The sequence below is a fragment of the Pseudophryne corroboree genome, chromosome 5 (genome assembly GCF_028390025.1).
Source record: "Pseudophryne corroboree isolate aPseCor3 chromosome 5, aPseCor3.hap2, whole genome shotgun sequence".
NCBI lineage: Eukaryota > Metazoa > Chordata > Amphibia > Anura > Myobatrachidae > Pseudophryne > Pseudophryne corroboree.
In genome coordinates, this window is record NC_086448.1 from 135,190,838 (window position 1) to 135,210,985 (window position 20,148).

The following is a 20,148-nucleotide window of genomic DNA, read 5'->3' on the forward strand; positions in this document are numbered from 1 at the left end:
GCGGCCGAGCCGTAACTGTCGGCAGAGGAGTAGGGGGTGTGGGGATGCTCTCCTGCGGTGACTGGCGGCAGAGGAGTAGGGGGTGTGGGGATGCTCTCCTGCGGTGACTGGCGGCAGAGGAGTAGGGGGTGTGGGGATGCTCTCCTGCGGTGACTGGCGGCAGAGGAGCAGGGGGTGTGGGGATGCCCTCCTGCGGTGACTGGCGGCAGAGGAGTAGGGGGTGTGGGGATGCTCTCCTGCGGTGACTGGCGGCAGAGGAGCAGGGGGTGTGGGGATGCCCTCCTGCGGTGACTGGCGGCAGAGGAGCAGGGGGTGTGGGGATGCCCACCTGCGGTGACTGGCGGCAGAGGAGTAGGGGGTGTGGGGATGCCCTCCCGCGGTGACTGGCGGCAGAGGAGTAGGGGGTGTGGGGATGCTCTCCCGCGGTGACTGGCGGCAGAGGAGTAGTGGGTGTGGGGATGCCCTACCTCTGCCTGCGGCCAGGCAAGGAACAGTAGCGCTACCTGGACTCTCTGTTACAGGAGAGAAGGGAGCGGGGGCGAAGCACACGGGTGTACAGTGTGCCCTGCACTGCCTGCAATCTACAGTGCAGGCACACACACCGGCACCCATTCGGTGGATTGTGAGTGGTGTGTCCTCACTGCACATGCGCTGTGGGCAAGGCACCGTTCGCACACACCTAGTTACAGCCCTGATTCATTCATACTAATAAATTAATTATTTTATTGTTTACAGATGTTCATTGGCAAAAAGCATCAATTGTCCAGAGAATCTCAGGAGACAGGAGTTATCACGCGTAACTCATACTTGCCTACTTTTGAAAAAGCATTTCAGGGAGATGTGAAAGTAACACCTATCAGCGCGGGCGTGTACTGCTACTTACCTCTGAGAGACGTGTCATAAAAATGACTTATATCCAAATGTAAATGAGCCCCAAAGTTAGTAAGATCTACTTGTTGAAGAAAAGACACTGATATGTTACAGGATTTATTTGTGTATTGTGTTTTACAAGAGGCTCCATATACTGTAAGTGGCCACAAGAAACCTTATTTAAAATGCATGTAGTCATAACTAATGCAGGGAAATGGCACTGATGCTCCAATTTGAATGTATGAATGTAACAGCTACATAATGGGGGTAAGGTGCAATCAGGGAGATTGAGGGACTATTCAGGGAGTCAGGGAGATTGCTACTATTTCAGGGAGTCTCCTGCAGAATGAGGGAGTGTAGGCAACTATGGCGTAATTTAACAGCAATAAAAAATAGCTGTGACTTGTAGCGCACGTTTTCCTTACACATGCCTACTGTACTGTACCACCATTGCAAATTAGAAATAAAATATTGCAACAACATAGGTCATTTCCCAGACCTGTCCAGATCTTCACAACATTGATTTGCAAAACCCTGTTCCATTTAGTTGTGATCGGACGTCTCACCTATTAGGCTATGCTGAATAATTATGTTCACTTTTATAGGTAGTTTGTTCTGTGAGAATCAGGGCTTAAAGTGGTCCTGGTGAGGTGGTGGAACTCATGGAGGAAGACCATGGAGGCACCAGGACCTGAGGAAGGAGTAGGTGGCTGCAGCTCATCAGCAACACTAGTGCCGTCTGTATCATCGATTGACGCAGATGATGGTGTGGGCTTTTCTGTTGGAATTACTGTGCAGGGCAATGGAGGAGGTGGAACTAGTTCCCCCTACCATTACAGGTGGTGGAACTCAGTTCCACCTCGTTCCCCCCCACTTTAACCCCTGGTGAGAATCGTAACGTTTGGGTATGGCTTAATTAATGCGCTCTACTATTTATTTTAGAATGACTGTATCTACTGTGTAAAGGTTTAAAAATAGAAATATGCAACTTTTTATGTTTATAAAAAAAAGAAATAGCTACATCCGCTTAGTAAAACATGGACAGCTTGTCAAAGAAATAGATGACTCTCGATAGGAGGAGCACAAAGGGCCGATGATCCAGACAGAAGTCACAAATCAGAAAGGAGGGGGCCAATAGTAGAAATAATACAAACTCTTTTTACTGTTGAATCTATTCCCATAGTAAGTCATCGCCAGTTACCCACCGTCAGCAGACCTATGCTGACAGATCTGAAGTGCACAAAGACACCCTGTCCCACATTATTTATTATTTATTAACAGTTTTCTTAAATAGAGCAACATATTTTGTTACACTTTACAATTGCAAACAACAATTATAGCACAAAAATGGGTAATATCAAACAGTCATAGAGGTTGGAAGGTCCTGTTCGCATGCTTACAGCCTATAGGGAAATAGGCATTGATACACAAGGATAGGTGCTACCTATTGCAGAATGTCATATAAACCACCCCACTTGCTCTTCTTGTTGTGGTCCAAGTGCTGATTTATTGTGATATATTGTATCCCCTCCCCTCTTCCTTTTTTCTCTCCAGTATTCTCTCCCATTTATCAGTTTTCGATAAACTTTGTGACCTTTATAATTTTGCAAATGCCATTTATGTATTATGTTTGCAAACACCATACCTTGCGCCTCCTGTATATTATTATAATTACAAAACATTATAAAAATCAACTTTTCCTTTTGTTACATTCAGCTTTACCATACTGTTTTGAATAAAAAATTATTCAGGCTCTGTTGCCAGATTTATTTTTAATTTTACTATTTAGTTATCCATTTTTCATTTGTGGATCAAATAATCTAATTTATGCTGATTAACTAGACAGTATCTGAGAGCAGAACATTCCTGTCTCTAGGAATTTACAATATGAGAACAACTGGAGCTGTATATATTCCTCAGAGATCCATCGTACATCTGGTTTGCTGCAGTATGTTTGTATGGGACAGTTTGATTTGTTAAACCGCTCTACCAATATAAACTTATGGGTCACCGGCCTGTACCAGAAATCTCTTAAAGGACATAGAGCGTGTAAATGCTATGGACAACTTTTTGTTACATGTTATAATCGCCGCGAGACCCAAAATATTTGCTATACAAGCCTTTCAATAAATGAGTCATGTAATACATATGTTGACTGATATCTCTGGATTGCTGACAGGTGAAATTAATGTCTGCATTATTTTCTGTAAAAGGAACTATTCAATACGGTTGGATGTCAACACTCTTGAGTCCACACACATTGATATCTATTAGTCTGGTTTCTCCAAGCTAAATTCAGACTGTTTTGGGATTACAGTATATTGTGTCACTACTGAAAAAATTAAATTTAATACTTTAAATGTACTCAAAACCAGTGTAAGTACTGTCCTTAAATAAAATATCACCCACTTATTATGCCTATTTATAAATCAGTGTATTGAGCATTTAAACTCCCAAGCGGCTGAAGGGTAACTCCCCCCATCCCCCTACACCCCCGTGTCAACCACATACTACACACAAAATAAAGTAATAATAACTTATGTTAAAAATAACATAAAAAAGAACAACATTTACTTGCATAAATATTTTAATTAAAGATGCTATATATAAATAAAAAATGTATGGTGGCAAAGAAAGGACACAGCAAACACCCAACCAAACTAATAGGCCCTACACACTGGCCGATTTTCTGTAAGATATGAACGATCTCGTTCATAAATGAACGAGAACTCGTTCATATCTTTCAGTGTGGAGACTCCAGCGATGAACGATGCGCAGCCCCGCGCTCGTTCATCGCTGGTCTCCCGTCGGCTGTGCATGCAGGCCAATATGGACGATCTCGTCCATATTTGCCTGCACTTCAATGCAGCCGCGTGACGGGGGGAGTGAAGAAACTTCACTCCCCCCGTCACTGCCCCCCCCGCCGCCGGGTCGCTCGTCGGCCGTTTCGGCCGTCGGGCACCTCGGCGGCACATCGTCTAATGAGTAGGGCCCATTAGACGTGAGCTGCAATGGTTTACCGCCCAAGTGCTGAAAAACAGCCAGAATAATGGGTATACAGCTCCTCCTACTAAGCTTGACTTCCCATCCCGTGAGGGAGATGTTTTACCATTCCTCTAAAAAAACCTTATTGGCTACCCAATTTTGATTGACATGAAGGCCAGCCCTCAGCATTGTGGTTTAATCTACTTCTGGCATATTTTGCCCTCAATTTCTCCACATTTTCCTGTGTTTATTTACCCAGGGAGTGAGCAACTTTTATTATATATTGTCCTATCTTTCAATGTTTGCTTGAGGTTTTCATAAAGGATTTTATATTGGGTTCTGAAAAATGTACGCTTTTGAATGCTTGTCACAATTTTTTTGGTGCATTCCCATTTATTATAAGGGTTCTGCAGCAGATATCAAATATCTATCTAATGCAAACTGTACAATTGAAGCAGATGTTTGACTTGCTATGGGATTTGCAACTTTAAGCAGTGTTAGTAAATAACTCAAAGTGGATGTGAAACTCATGTCGTTTCTTTTTAATTCTAAGGCTAGGAATACACGCTACAATTATCTGGCAGATCCACCAGATATCAGCTGATCTGCCAGATCATTGTACTGTGTATTGCCATTACCAATCAGTGCTGATCCGTTAGTCGGGCATTCTGAAATGCCCGACTGTTTCAGTCAGCACTAGCAAGATATTTTGATCATTGTGTAGTGCTTAGACCTGCGGCAGCGCCCTGTACCCTCACCACCCTCCCATTGGTGGAGGTGAGCTGAGGAGGCGTGGCTGTACGCTATTTTCTCTTCACTTCCCCATGTTGTCATACGGTGGGACATGCAGGGAAATTAGGGCATAGTTTTAAAGATGAATCAGGAGCCTCTGGTGACAACAAGTGCTCCCAGCTGTGTCTGGAAGCCGGCGGCAATAAAACTTCCCCGGTTCCAGGAGAGGGGGTAAGGCCTAGTGGAAATCTTAAAGCTATACTTCAAGGCTTGCATCAAGTGGGATCTAGAGCCAGATCTGCTGCTGCTAAGGGAGGAGGTCCTTCAATAGCCCAATGTATTATTGTTAGAGGCACCTGTATAGGTATGTGGCCACATGTTTTTGTGATAAAATTTAGGATATGGGCGTGGCCAAATTCAGGAACAGTTCTGCCCTCTTTATCTTTGTCACTGTTTTTGGGGGGACCATGCAGGGCCATAACTAGGGGTGTGCAACATGGGGTGTGCACAAGGGCTCTGTTGGTGGCACTTTCGCTGCCCCAAACTAGCACCCTCCAGACTGTTCAGCCAAATGGAGTGTCCTGAGGACACCCCATTTAGTGCTGCACTTAACTGATCTGCTGCTCCACCTCCTGTGCTCAACATCATGACTTCACAGGTGTGACATCATGATGCTGTGCGTTCAGTGGGTGGAGCTACACAGGGTGCATTTGAGCCAATTTATGGCTCTGGGTTCATTTATCAATAATTGCATTTGCAGTGCTATCTGGGCGTGATATTAGTGCCAAAATCACATTGCAATATGCAATTAGACCATTGGAATGTATGAATAAACACACACAGGGACTCTTGTGCATGCGCAGTCTGTCGGCCATTTACAGGGAGGGGAATACATGTACATGTGTGTGTGTGTGTGTGTGTGTGTGTGTGTGTGTGTGTGTGTATATGTCAAACTATGTAACTGCTTTGGACTCATTTACATTTGGTTGTAAAGGGCCCCATACACTAGAACGATTATGCCCAATTTCAGCCCAATTCGGGCATTCGGGCCGATATATTGGGTGAAATCGGGCATTTTGGCTGTGTATCCGATCCGATGCGCGGCCCCGTGAGCATCGTATCGGATCCTCCAGATTGAATGTGCTGCTCAATCAGGTCCAACCTGGATGCATGGCTGGGATCGCCCAGGATCGCCCAAGATACATCGTATGCAAAAGGACAGCATACAATGTATCTTGGGCGATCCTGCCGCCCGGGAGGCTGCTGGAGTGATCGCAGCGATCGCCTGTGACATGTCAGCTGGACATGTCGCAGTAGTTGTAAGGGGCCCTTAAGTCTATTTAATAATGCGTCTCTCAGATGGAGCAGTACACGTCCTCTTCAAAACTGCACCCTGGGTGCGGCTTTCACAGTCTGCCTGAAATGCTTTTCAAAAGTAAGCAAGTATGAACTGGCCTGAAAATACAAATGACATAAGTTGATTGATGGAATCATGGCTGAGCTTCCTATCGGAAATTGCTGCTTCTTTCTTGGAGCCAAACGTAACGGGAAGATCCAAGCCAAAACCGAGTCACTCATCTCTACTGAAAAGTACATCTTGCAGAACACTTTATCCAATGTTGTCTAATACATTTCATTGAAATAGTGGCTAACAGCAAAAATGACAGGATCTATCTACTGTATGTAGTAGAACAATCACAAGTATGGAAAGAAAACGTTATTTCTGAAGTTATAATAAGTTATCTTGGGCTATCCAATTGGTGGCCCAGTAGCCAAGGCTTTAGACTTCATAAACACTGTCATACTAATATAACTGCTATTTTTCAATGTCAGTCAATCTATAGTCATGTATGGGTTAAGCAAGCTATTGTAGCATCTAGCTCATTTGTCTCACCAAGTGCACATGGCTGATTTGTTGTGTTCATAGAAAGGAAATGATACTTCATTATCACAGTTTTTATATTGAAAGGGATAAGGATTATCTGTGACCTGTACACCAAAGAAAATGAAATTCCTCTGCCCGTACAACATGTATGTGGCAGTTGCCACTAAAACTTCCCATATTTTAGAACAATCAATAAGGATTGCTGGAAATACCGCCTGATTTATAAATTATAATATAGGCATCAGGAGGGAATGTGGGACAATCCACATTTCTCATACGTAAAAGACATGACACTCTCACTGCAATTTTAAACCAAAGCTTCGTACTTGGTCAAAGTACACTCCTGCCAGAAAAACTGAGACACCTGGACTCCACAAGCTCTCTGGACTACCGTGTAGATAGTGCATACCATGCCTCCTGAATAATTGTCCACAATTCCCTAATATTCACCAGTGGTGGAACCCTGCCATTGATGGCATGTTGAACAGCATCCAATATGTGTTCTATTGGGATGCTCCTTAAGCCATAATCTGGTGGATACAAACCTGTGTGGTGGTACATTGTCATGCTGAAAGAGCCCGTTCCCATCCAAGTGAATACTTGATGTGAACAGGTGCAAATGATCTGCAAGGATGCTTACATAGCATGTGCCGATCTGTGATGTCTTCAGATGTATCATGGGTCATGAACCATGCCAGCTGACACACTCCACACCATAACAAAGCCACAGCTGTCCTGTACTGTCCCTTGTTGGCATAAGTGGCACATCACCTTGTGGGGTTTTCGTACATTTGCCCAAAATAGTTTGAACCATGACTCATTGGACCAGGCTACATGTTTCCAGTCATCTTGCTCCAATAAGGGTTTTCATCAGCACAGGAGATGTGCAAACACTTGTGCCGTACGGTCAACAATGGGACCAGAATGGGTCATCAGCTCCTTTACCCCATAGAGCAGTGGTTTCCAACCACGGTCCTCAAGTACCCCCAACAGTTCATGTTTTCCAGGTCACCTAGCAGTTGAACAGGTGTATTCATTACTCACTAACACATTTTAAAAGACCCGCAGGTGAAGCAAATTATTTCACTTGCAATCCTGTGAGGAGACCTGGAAAACATGAACTGTTGGGGGTACTTGAGGACCGAGGTTAGGAACCACTGCCATAGAGCAACATCACATGATGGTTGTGCAAGTCAACGCTGTGCACAATCATCCAGAGTTTTTCATTGGCAGTGTCACAAGCTGGAGATCTTTCCTGATGTTGTGTAGTCACGGCACACTCTTTAAATTGTTGCAAGTGAAAATTAAAATTTTGTGTTGATGTCAGAGATGGAGTGACCCATCTCTCTGGCACTTTCAAGCCGTTCAAAGATGCTTAAATTGTGATATGCCACCATCTTTCCTGCTAATTATCTGTCAAAGAATTGCGGAGATATCTGCCTAGATATAGCACTTCAATTGCGGAAAATGCCATTTAATGTGGGAGTGTGGTGACATGTACTAGGAATGGAAGCTTCTGTCTCAGTTATTCTGGCACACGAGTGTATTACACATGCACATGTAATGTAGCAAAATACTGTAGATGTTAAAAATGAGGTCACACAGCATGTAATAAATAGTGCCAAATAGGATCCTCTTTGACAGTAGTCCTATGAAATACCGTAACTATGAATACAGTGAATGCAGTGTCTGTGACATGAGAGGGTGAGAGAGAAAACAGACAGGACACCCGCGTCCTTAGGATTGTTCATTTGCAGAAGTGTGGGACATTTTTGTGGATACATAGGAATTTCCCTCTGTCTTCTATAGAACTGTACTCGTCCTTTCTCAGCTTCTAAATCATTTGATGAGGTCTTCATCCACCTGGGACATCTGCAATTGTTTTCTCTTTGATCCTCCACCATATGTCAATCAATGTTATCCTCATCTTGCTCCTACTTTAAGGTCTACTTTCTAAGCTCCAGTTACTGATAGCCTGCATGTGTCTTCCAGCAGAATGGGATCCTATATCCACTGTATAGTGCTAGCAATTGTGCCTGTTTAGCTGTATAATATGGTGCCATTGTTACCATTACTGGTGTCAAATGGATCTGGTAAGATTGAAAAGGTAAAGTTACATCCAGCTTGGAACAGCTACAGTATCCCAATAATTGGTGTCCCCTAGTATAGCACAGCTACTACCATAGCTGCCTACATGAGTAACATTATGTGGCATGCAAACTGAAATAAGGGGATCCGCTCAGGATCCCGGCAGTTGGGAACCCAGCTGTGGAAATACCGACGCCAGAATCCCGACACTGTTCAGAATGCCAGCACCATCATCCTGCATAGGATTACAATGCCATTGCTGGCATCCCGACAGCCGGGAGGTGGGGTACATCATCATAACAATTGCATCAGCTACATTTCAGTGGGACTGCACTCACTTTTTTCAAGGTGTACACAGGTCTGTCTATAGTCCCTCCAGGTACAATCAGTTTAAGCTCCTCCCTGGAACACTGAACACGTCTGTCTATTTTAGTCTCTTTAGATGTTTGTGTTACTAAAATGAAATAGAGATGAATGACAGTTTCAAGATCTCTCGCATTTTGTTCACTCCTGCTAAATGCTTCCACCCGCGCATGCACAAAACATTCCACCTCTTTCATAAACTGTAGGTTCCACAAACAACCACAGCGCGTAATGTCATTCTGGGGAGTGGTGGAACAAAAGTAGAACTTGTAGATTGTTTCACTGGAAATTGATTCACATAAGATATTTAACTGATTTAATTAATCTCTACTACAAAAAAAAATAGGTATATGAATTAATCTGCTGCCCCACCATCCAATGGATTTAACCTGTTGTTTGATGAAATTCCTGAAGAAGCTTTTTTATCTGCAGTTATTACAGTACCTCCCCCTACGATTTTTTCGGTGCGCCAAGAATCATTGTGCTAGTATAACTATAAAATGTCTTGGCGTCTAGAAATATGTTCCATTTTACTTGTATCTTTTTAATGATTTGTGAAGTAGTTTTGTTTCTGTATTTTACACCTCACTTTTGGAATGTTCCACAACTTGATCACAACAGTATACAGTTCATCAAACATCTCAGAAGCGTTTATAAAATCTCTTCTAAATTCAAAAATTTTATATTATTTTTAAAGGTCTATTCATCATCACTTAATGTATACAAAAGCAGGCGAAAATTAAAATTTTCTCCTACTTATGTATAAATTATCAGTGCCATTCATTAAAAAGGTAACGCAGGAGATATCATGGATATCTTTTTCTTACCTTTCACTCCCAATCTGGCCCACTGTCCCCATACATTAGTATGAAGACTTAAATACATCAAGCACTAAAAATAAAATATTTTCAGAGCTTTACTGTGGGAACATTCACTGTCTTCACATAACATTTATTTCAGCACCCCACTCTTTACCTATTGGAAGAAGTACCGGTTGCAAAGAGGGATCTGTTCAGATCCCTCCGCCACTGCACGGCCCCTTCCGCTGCAGATCGTGCATGCATGTACCCACTGTCACACATGTGCAGTATGAGTCAGACTTGGCAGTAAAAATATTTGCGGGGACAGCTTTGGGTCAGCTGTCTCCACACTGGAGCAATGAAGAATTAGTTAAAAAAACTTAACTATTAGAATACTGAATATGCTCCTAAATGAGAAAATAGAAATGAATTGGCAATTTTTTTATTTTTTTTATTAACATTTACATTTATGGGGGCTTTAACAGACTTTAAGAAAGATAATTACACTGAAATTTAATTACAGGATGTTGTTTTTGGTTTTTTTTGCTTTTAATTACTGCTGCATATTACAGGAACTAACATATTAACATATTAATGGAACTATAGGCTGGATGCAATGAAGTCCGAGTTGGCAGGAGGTGCGGGTTCCCGGTCGAACTCAGATGTTTTCTTTTTTTAAAGTAGCAGCCAGGTACAAGGGAAAACCATGCCTTGTAAATGATTGTCACTTTAACAAAATGTCCAAGTTCGGTCAGGAATCTGCACCTCTGACCAACTTGGACTTCATTAAATCCGGCACTATGAGTTGAAAACAAAAAGGCAAAATAATGCGAATATGCTTTTAAGCATTTTTACATGGGTTTTAAATGTGTTAATTAGGATACTGTTCAAATGAATGAATAGAATAGAAGTGTATAACAATGCATGAAAAGTGTATTCAAGATGATTAGACACAAATAAGCCAATAGGAAATAGAGAGTGTACTGGCTGCACAGATTTTTATGCATACAGACAATATCACAAAGTAGGTATAACCAAATTCAGATCCAGAAAAAACAAGACGTATAAACTCCTGGAAAGGCTGGTGGTGCTCCCTGAGAGAAAAGATCAGTTACTGAAAAATACCGCCCGAACACGGCATAAGACTCTCCAAGATTGGGGCACTCTTTTCTGTTACAGAATTACACCCTGGATACAATGGACATGGGAATATAATAAAACTTAGCTTTTATTCTTTATTACAGTATAAAATTGAAGTAAGTTTAGCTCCAAAAGCATACTAAAAGGCGAAATATGGACACACAAAACATACAGACATGAAACACAACATAATGTACACAGGTTCAAATAATTATAATTAGGCCTCAGCCAAAATTGATAATTTGTGTCAGTTGTTAGTTGTCCGTGTAAGAGAGACAGGCAAGGCTTTTAGGTATTTTCTGGGTTCTGCTGCTCCGTATTTGCTGTTGCATTGAATACGGGGTGAGAGATCCCTACTGATACCAGCCAATGGAAAGAAAAGATAGTACCAAGGTATCAGTGGCGGAACAAGCAAGCGGTGGGCCCAGGTGCAACAAAATGCTTTGGGCCCCCCCCCCCATCCCATCCAAGTCCACCCCATGGGCAGTGCGTGCCGTAGGCGCGCGCAATAATACATAGTGGCGTGGCTTCGTGGGGAAGGGGTGTGTCCACAAAATAATACCAATTCATAAAACGGTGCACAGTAGTCTCCATTCTTCAAATTACGCCGCACAGTAGCACCACTACACCAGGTAGAGACCCTTTTACTCCTTACAGCGAACAGATTCCCCTTTTTACACATAACGGCAGACAGCGTGCACTTTTTACACATAACGGCAGACAGCGTGCCCTCGTTACACATAGCGGCAGACAGCATACACTTTTTACACAATGGCAGACAGCGTGCCCTCGTTACACATAGCGGCAGACAGCGTGCCCTCGTTACACATAGCGGCAGACAGCGTGCACTTTTTACACATTACGGCAGACAGCGTCCCCATTTTACACATTACGGCAGACAGCGTCCCCATTTTACACATTACGGCAGACACCATACACTTTTACACATAACGGCAGATAGCGTGCCCTTTTGACACATTACGGCAGGCAGATTCTACCTTTTTACACATAGCGGCAGGCAGATTCCCCATTTTTATACATAGCGGCAGGCAGATTCCCCATTTTTATACATAGCGGCAGGCAGATTCCCCATTTTTACACATTGCGGCAGGCAGATTCCCCATTTTTACATTGCGGCAGGCAGATTCCCCATTTTTACACATTGCGGCAGGCAGATTCCCCATTTTTACATTGCGGCAGGCAGATTCCCCATTTTTACATTGCGGCAGGCAGATTCCCCATTTTTATACATAGCGGCAGGCAGATTCCCCATTTTTATACATAGCGGCAGGCAGATTCCCCATTTTTACACATTGCGGCAGGCAGATTCCCCATTTTTACACATTGCGGCAGGCAGATTCCCCATTTTTACACATTGCGGCAGGCAGATTCCCCATTTTTACATTGCGGCAGGCAGATTCCCCATTTTTACACATTGCGGCAGGCAGATTCCCCATTTTTACATTGCGGCAGGCAGATTCCCCATTTTTACATTGCGGCAGGCAGATTCCCCATTTTTACATTGCGGCAGGCAGATTCCCCATTTTTATACATAGCGGCAGGCAGATTCCCCATTTTTATACATAGCGGCAGGCAGATTCCCCATTTTTACACATTGCGGCAGGCAGATTCCCCATTTTTACATTGCGGCAGGCAGATTCCCCATTTTTACACATTGCGGCAGGCAGATTCCCCATTTTTACATTGCGGCAGGCAGATTCCCCATTTTTACATTGCGGCAGGCAGATTCCCCATTTTTATACATAGCGGCAGGCAGATTCCCCATTTTTATACATAGCGGCAGGCAGTCCCCCCTTTTTACACATTGCGGCAGGCAGTCCCAACAAATAAAAAAAGAAAGAGAAAGAAAGAAAGAAAGAAAGAAAGAAAGAAAGAAAGAAAGAAAGAAAGAAAGAAAGAAAGAAAGAAAGAAGAATTATACTTACCCTCTCTGTTGGCTCAGGCTCCTCGGTGCAGCTTCCCGGGCAGTAGAGAAGAAGGAGGAGGGAGGTGAAGGAGGGAGCCGCAGCAGCGCTGTGTTACTGGTGGAGGCGCTGCTGCTGCTGCCCCTCTGCTTCCCTATAGGCTGTTCTCAGAGACAGCCTATAGTGAAGCAGAGGAGCAGCAGCAGCAGCAGCAGCGCCTCCACCAGTAACAAAGCGCTGCTGCGGCTCTCTCCTTCACTGAGAGACTGTGACCTGTTTGTATATGAGGGAGGGAGGGACGGACCCTCCTCCCTCCTTCGTGTGCGGATGACGGGCGGGTCACGGGAGCGCTGGTGTGCGGCTGCGGCATGACATACAATAGGTCATTGTGACTCATTCATGTAATGCCGGCCGGCGGCTGTGGGCCCTTGAGTGCGGCGGGGCCCCAGTGCAATGCACTGCCTGCCCCGCCAGTAGTTCCGCCCCTGCAAGGTATGTATGGTGTGTAACTTCGTTTCAGCTTTTGGCTGATGGCACATGGCCAGCGCAGCCAATGAGAGAACTACTAGCACCCCAATACCCTGGTATTGAAAAAAGTGGTGGAGTATGGTTGGTATAATATACTGTACATAAATCAACACTGGTATCGTATGTTAATATTCCACCTTACACAGCTGAAAACATTATTTGAAAAATGTGTAGCCTGTTTAAATATAGGCTGTGCTAACTGAGAGCAGGACGGGGAGATACAATGTTGCTAATCAGATACTTAATACAGGAAAAAGATACTTTCAATCATTCAAACAAACATTGCAACCATACTGTCAATTCCTATTAGTATCAAGCATGTGTAGCATGGAAAGTATGTGACACCCAGGTACGTATTATTGATGTTACCTTGTTCCTTTCTTAGGACTTCCCTGTGTCCAATTCTTTGCAGAGAGGTGAGAATGATGACTGTGACAGAATAAACTATTTCTTTTTATTTATTTGCCTCTAAGTGTCAATTTATTAGAACACCAATTATGATAATGAACTTTTGTGCAAATTGAGCAAAACATTAGTTCACAAAAACAGTTTACAATGCAATACATCAGTTTCCAATAGTGACAATGTATTTCACTCAAAAGCTAATACACTCTTTTATAAAACTGCTCCTAGTCGTACTGACTCCTTTCTACTATCGATAAGCAGGTACCCAAATTTAACTCATTAGATCATACTGAGCATCTGTAACCATGAATATAAACATTTGTAGAACTTTGTGAATATATGCAATAGTATCACTTCAGAAAATGGACTTCAATTTTGCACAAATACTATACTGTTTTCTGCAGTTTATACAATTGTCCTCAAGTCTGTCTGTGCAATACAGTACATTTGGGTACACTTTCCTAGTGTCAGATAGAATATTTCATGTGATACATGAGGACTCTTGTTAACATTATTACTTATTAATGCTTGAAGTCCTTCCTTTCTTATCTGCAGATAATAGTTACACTGTTGTAAGAACTATTTGTAATCCTTTTGTGGCATAGGAATATTCTCTCTTGTTAATTCTGCCATTTACGAAGAGATTATTTAATGTTAGACTCCTGTTTTTATTGGCCGTAAGTGATAGCTTAATTATCCAAGTTATTAAGACACAGTAAACTGATTGAATAATTGCTGTTATAGTGAGTTCCTGCAGAAATTATGATTATTGGCAGAAATGCAGATGGCGGTAAACTAAGCGTTTACGATAATCTCCCTATGAAGACTGACGGCTGCCGCTGTCCCTGTGCTGTGACATGACATGGGTGCACCGTATTATTTTTATACACTGCAGTGTTTGTACTAGCTGTTCTAATTTAAGTCTCTGTAATAAGTGCACTTATTGATACAAGTTAAAGGTGATTTAGCTGGATTAATAGTGCTCCTACACGGAGGTACAGTGGGACTGTGTCAATGGTGTGCTCAGTATACCTCTCCAGTTGCTTACAGCTGTAATTTGTCGCTTGCACCTTATATGCGAGTCCAACGCCACCTCATGGACCGCCTCTCTCAGTCTCTCTCTATGCTGGGGCTGTTGTGAGGGCTTCGCACGCGGCTTGCAATCTGGAGTGGACTGCTCCTCCAGAATGTCATCACCAGAACATGACTGCTTCGCCGGCCCTGCACTGCTCCTTCCCTCACTGTCACCAGAGGCCCACAGAGGTTTTATAGAGAGAAGCAAATAATAACTTTACTTTACTGTCCAAGGCTTCACTGGATGGTAAAGTAGCCTGTCAACACTGCCAGGACACACAGACAGCGCAGCCCCTTCCTTCAGCACCATCACCTCACAGCTCCCTCTGACAGTTGGTCACCCACTTGTAACTGTCTCACACCATATCACCTGACACTGGTCATGTGACCTGCTCCTGACCTGTTGACTAGTTGTTGGGGCTGCTTAGAAGTTTGAGCATGGGGCAGTACATCTAAGACCCTATTTTAATACAAGTGTGATTCCCATTCGGTGGGTATCACATACAACCCCACTTGAATTTTGCGTGTCCTCACGCAACAGGCAATATTTAAAGTCCAATAAAGAACAATCTCACATTTTTGTACAAGGAAAACAATTTAGCTATTCAACTTTTGAACATGAGGTAAGAACATACGTACATCTGATATTTATAAGAACAATACCTTTTCTAAACATCTATTCTCAGACTAATATCTATGCTGAATAAATGGAGCACCTACTGTATGTTCCTCCTTACTGATTTTCTCAAAACCTACTGCATAATTAATGCTATCTCACTGGAGCTCAGGTCAGTATATTCATTGTTTGTGAATTTATGCTCTGAAGGAACAGAAATCGAGGGCTCTTTCACTACATTATATGATTCCTCTGGAAGAGTAGAATTCAACCTTTGCATGACAGAATCCAGGCAATTATGTTCAGGGAACCCCAACCTCTCTGCTATGGCTGAGTCGGTAACTCTTTCAGTATCTTCCGGACAATCTGTAGCACACACCCTTGATTGACATTGGCGGACCGCAATTGAATGGGTGTCATCCATTCTGGGTCTACCCTGATATAGTGGCTCTTGAGGAAATTGTGGTCTGATAACGTTTTGCAGGTTTTGATGTATCCATTTTCTTTGTTCTTCAAAATCATGATCAGCTGTTCTTTGCAATAATTCACTCTGACTTTGAACATCAGGAGATTGTTGTCTGCGTCCATATGGTCTCCTTGGACAGTATTGTGGGTAGTGACTCATCCAATCAGGCTGTGGTTGATTTGCATTTTCTGACACATTTTCTGCTTCTTCACGCTCCTCTCCAACTTTACTGTATTGATGGTTTTGCTGATAGTCACGGAGAGGACCTTTGCGATGTGAATAGTGCCAATAATGCTGGTGATTTGCTGCATGTTTGCTGCCTTGCACTGGAACACCACCAGGACCAGTTACATTAGCTGCCTGCAGACCTTTTTCTCCATTCACAACATCAAACTCAACTGTTTCTCCTCTATCCAGGCTTCGGAAATACTTATTGGGGTTGTTCTTCTTTATGGCAGTATAATGTACAAATAATTTTTCCTTGGTGTCATGCCGATTTATAAAGCCATAGCCATATTGCACATTAAACCAAACAACTTTCCCCATAACTTTTCTTTCACTAACTTCAGACTCTGAATCTCTAGCCGGCATTGCAACAACTTCAATATCATTCTGGACAACAGGATGAAGCTTTACATCACTGGGCTGTCCTTCATCAATGCTCCAGTTTGTCTCTCCTCTACACTTTTCTTGTTGCTGCATGAAATACAACAATTGTTGTGACATTTCAGTTATTCCATGGGTTAGTTCAGCGACTTGAACCCCTATCATACTTAATAGATCAGTCCTTGACGTTTGAGCACCCTGTACAGCAGCTTCTTCCTGTGTGTGCAGATCTATGATTTCCTGCATTGTGCTCTCTGGAGGGTATTTCTTCTCTTTGTACCCCAACATATCAGGACAGGACATTTCTTGCCTCTGTAATGTACCTACCACTTTAATGGCAGCTTCTTTGAAACATAAAAATGAACTAGTTGGTAACTGTAGCTGAAGGAGGCGTAAATACGCCTTCACTATCTCACCATGGGAACCCTCTATAAACTGATTAATCAATATTTCATCTGTTGGTCGAATTTCTGCTGGATCAATGGCCTGTAGTGCTCGAAGTGACTCATGTAAACTGAGTGCAAAGTCACGCAGTGTTTCTCCTTTCTGCTGCTTTCTTGAGTAAAAGACCAACTTAAGTTGAGACAAATTTCTCTTGTCAAATGTGGTAGCTAATCGGTTCAGGATGAGGCCTACAGTTTGTCTTTCTTCAGCTGGCCAGGAAGTCACCTCTCTCAGAGCTGTGCCTTTCAGTTGCCCTATCAGGATCTCCACTTGCTGTTGTTTACTCAGTGGGTATAAGCGGAACATTGATTTCATTTTGTTTTTAAAGTTTGTTAAGGTGTTCCCTTCCGAACCTTCGACATCTCCATTATATGTTGGAAGCCATTGGGCCCCAAAGTAATAGGGAAATGTAATTGGATTTATGCTGGCCATTGTTGAATGAGTATTTGACGCCCCTGTAGCTTGTTCATCAGATGACATGTTGTGTTCGTATCCTGTTCGTGCGACGCCAATTGTGACACCCAGGTACGTATTATTGATGTTACCTTGTTCCTTTCTTAGGACTTCCCTGTGTCCAATTCTTTGCAGAGAGGTGAGAATGATGACTGTGACAGAATAAACTATTTCTTTTTATTTATTTGCCTCTAAGTGTCAATTTATTAGAACACCAATTATGATAATGAACTTTTGTGCAAATTGAGCAAAACATTAGTTCACAAAAACAGTTTACAATGCAATACATCAGTTTCCAATAGTGACAATGTATTTCACTCAAAAGCTAATACACTCTTTTATAAAACTGCTCCTAGTCGTACTGACTCCTTTCTACTATCGATAAGCAGGTACCCAAATTTAACTCATTAGATCATACTGAGCATCTGTAACCATGAATATAAACATTTGTAGAACTTTGTGAATATATGCAATAGTATCACTTCAGAAAATGGACTTCAATTTTGCACAAATACTATACTGTTTTCTGCAGTTTATACAATTGTCCTCAAGTCTGTCTGTGCAATACAGTACATTTGGGTACACTTTCCTAGTGTCAGATAGAATATTTCATGTGATACATGAGGACTCTTGTTAACATTATTACTTATTAATGCTTGAAGTCCTTCCTTTCTTATCTGCAGATAATAGTTACACTGTTGTAAGAACTATTTGTAATCCTTTTGTGGCATAGGAATATTCTCTCTTGTTAATTCTGCCATTTACGAAGAGATTATTTAATGTTAGACTCCTGTTTTTATTGGCCGTAAGTGATAGCTTAATTATCCAAGTTATTAAGACACAGTAAACTGATTGAATAATTGCTGTTATAGTGAGTTCCTGCAGAAATTATGATTATTGGCAGAAATGCAGATGGCGGTAAACTAAGCGTTTACGATAATCTCCCTATGAAGACTGACGGCTGCCGCTGTCCCTGTGCTGTGACATGACATGGGTGCACCGTATTATTTTTATACACTGCAGTGTTTGTACTAGCTGTTCTAATTTAAGTCTCTGTAATAAGTGCACTTATTGATACAAGTTAAAGGTGATTTAGCTGGATTAATAGTGCTCCTACACGGAGGTACAGTGGGACTGTGTCAATGGTGTGCTCAGTATACCTCTCCAGTTGCTTACAGCTGTAATTTGTCGCTTGCACCTTATATGCGAGTCCAACGCCACCTCATGGACCGCCTCTCTCAGTCTCTCTCTATGCTGGGGCTGTTGTGAGGGCTTCGCACGCGGCTTGCAATCTGGAGTGGACTGCTCCTCCAGAATGTCATCACCAGAACATGACTGCTTCGCCGGCCCTGCACTGCTCCTTCCCTCACTGTCACCAGAGGCCCACAGAGGTTTTATAGAGAGAAGCAAATAATAACTTTACTTTACTGTCCAAGGCTTCACTGGATGGTAAAGTAGCCTGTCAACACTGCCAGGACACACAGACAGCGCAGCCCCTTCCTTCAGCACCATCACCTCACAGCTCCCTCTGACAGTTGGTCACCCACTTGTAACTGTCTCACACCATATCACCTGACACTGGTCATGTGACCTGCTCCTGACCTGTTGACTAGTTGTTGGGGCTGCTTAGAAGTTTGAGCATGGGGCAGTACATCTAAGACCCTATTTTAATACAAGTGTGATTCCCATTCGGTGGGTATCACAAGTATCCATCAACAATGCTGGTAATAATACCAGTATTGAACAGCCGAAAGCAACCAATATATTCTTAGAGATAGGATAGGTGTTACATTGGCAAACTAAGAGTGAAATGTATCAAACCTTCTAAAAAGTGTATACATTGGCCATTGCATCGTACCTATCATTTAATAGCATGTTCCTGATAACTGCGATATAGAAGTTGATTGATATAATACCTATTCTATCTGTAAGAGATTTCTATATAAATGTTCAAGCAGAATGAATACAGTACTTACTTGCCCTTGAAGAGTTTGCCATATTCGGTGGGCCGGCCATAGTTTGCTATCTGTCTACAATCGGTACCCTCTCTCATCACAAAGCCGATGACAACGGGTTTCAGAGACGCATAGAGTTTTCATTGATACTTTGTTAGAATACGATGACATTGGTAGGTTTGTAGACAGAGGAGCCACTATGGCTGACCCACTGAAGGTGACAAGAGCCTCAGGGCATGTCAGTGCTATATAAATTCTATTAGGTAGTATATAGAAAATGGTGGGTTATACTGTAGGTATACTTATAACTAGAACTACTAAGAAATAAAACTACACTAAAGTGTATCTAGCTTTTAGCTCAATGAGATAATATTTAGGGCAGATAATTTAATTTGTTTTATTAGAAAAAAGATTTTTGTGTGGTATAACATGATTTCTCTTACGTCCTAGAGGATGCTGGGGACTCCAAAAGGACCATGGGGTATAGACGGGATCCGCAGGAGACATGGGCACACTAAAAGACTTTGACTGGGTGTGAACTGGCTCCTCCCTCTATGCCCCTCCTCCAGACCTCAGTTAGATTCTGTGCCCATGAGAGACTGGACACACACTAGGGGAGCTCTACTGAGTTTCTCTGGAAAGACTTTATGTTAGACTTTTTTATTTTCAGGGAGACCTGCTGGCTACAGGCTCCCTGCATCGTGGGACTGAGGGGAGAGAAGTCAGACCTACTTCTTCTGATTTAAGGGCTCTGCTTCTTAGGCTACTGGACACCATTAGCTCCAGAGGGTTCGATTACTTGGTGCGCCTAGC

The 20,148-nt window shown here is 42.7% G+C and overlaps 2 protein-coding genes across 4 annotated transcripts in view; one reads left to right on the forward strand and one right to left on the reverse strand.

Annotated features, from left to right (window-relative positions):
* Positions 1 to 20,148, forward strand: part of HDAC9 (histone deacetylase 9) — a 1,168,275-nt gene that overhangs the window by 453,564 nt on the left and 694,563 nt on the right. The window lies entirely within an intron of this gene.
* Positions 7,931 to 19,077, reverse strand: LOC134927378 (uncharacterized). 3 transcript variants are annotated; one of them, XM_063921744.1, is made up of 3 exons: positions 15,017 to 19,077; positions 8,899 to 9,014; positions 7,931 to 8,562 (listed from the first exon to the last, which is right to left on the reverse strand). In XM_063921744.1, the coding sequence occupies exon 1, from the start codon at positions 17,405 to 17,407 to the stop codon at positions 15,548 to 15,550; it is 1,860 nt and encodes a 619-aa protein (XP_063777814.1). In that variant the 5' UTR covers positions 17,408 to 19,077; the 3' UTR covers positions 7,931 to 8,562; positions 8,899 to 9,014; positions 15,017 to 15,547. The 3 variants fall into 3 exon arrangements, with proteins under 3 accessions (XP_063777814.1, XP_063777813.1, XP_063777812.1); XM_063921743.1 differs by having other exon boundaries at positions 14,770 to 19,077; XM_063921742.1 differs by having other exon boundaries at positions 14,754 to 19,077.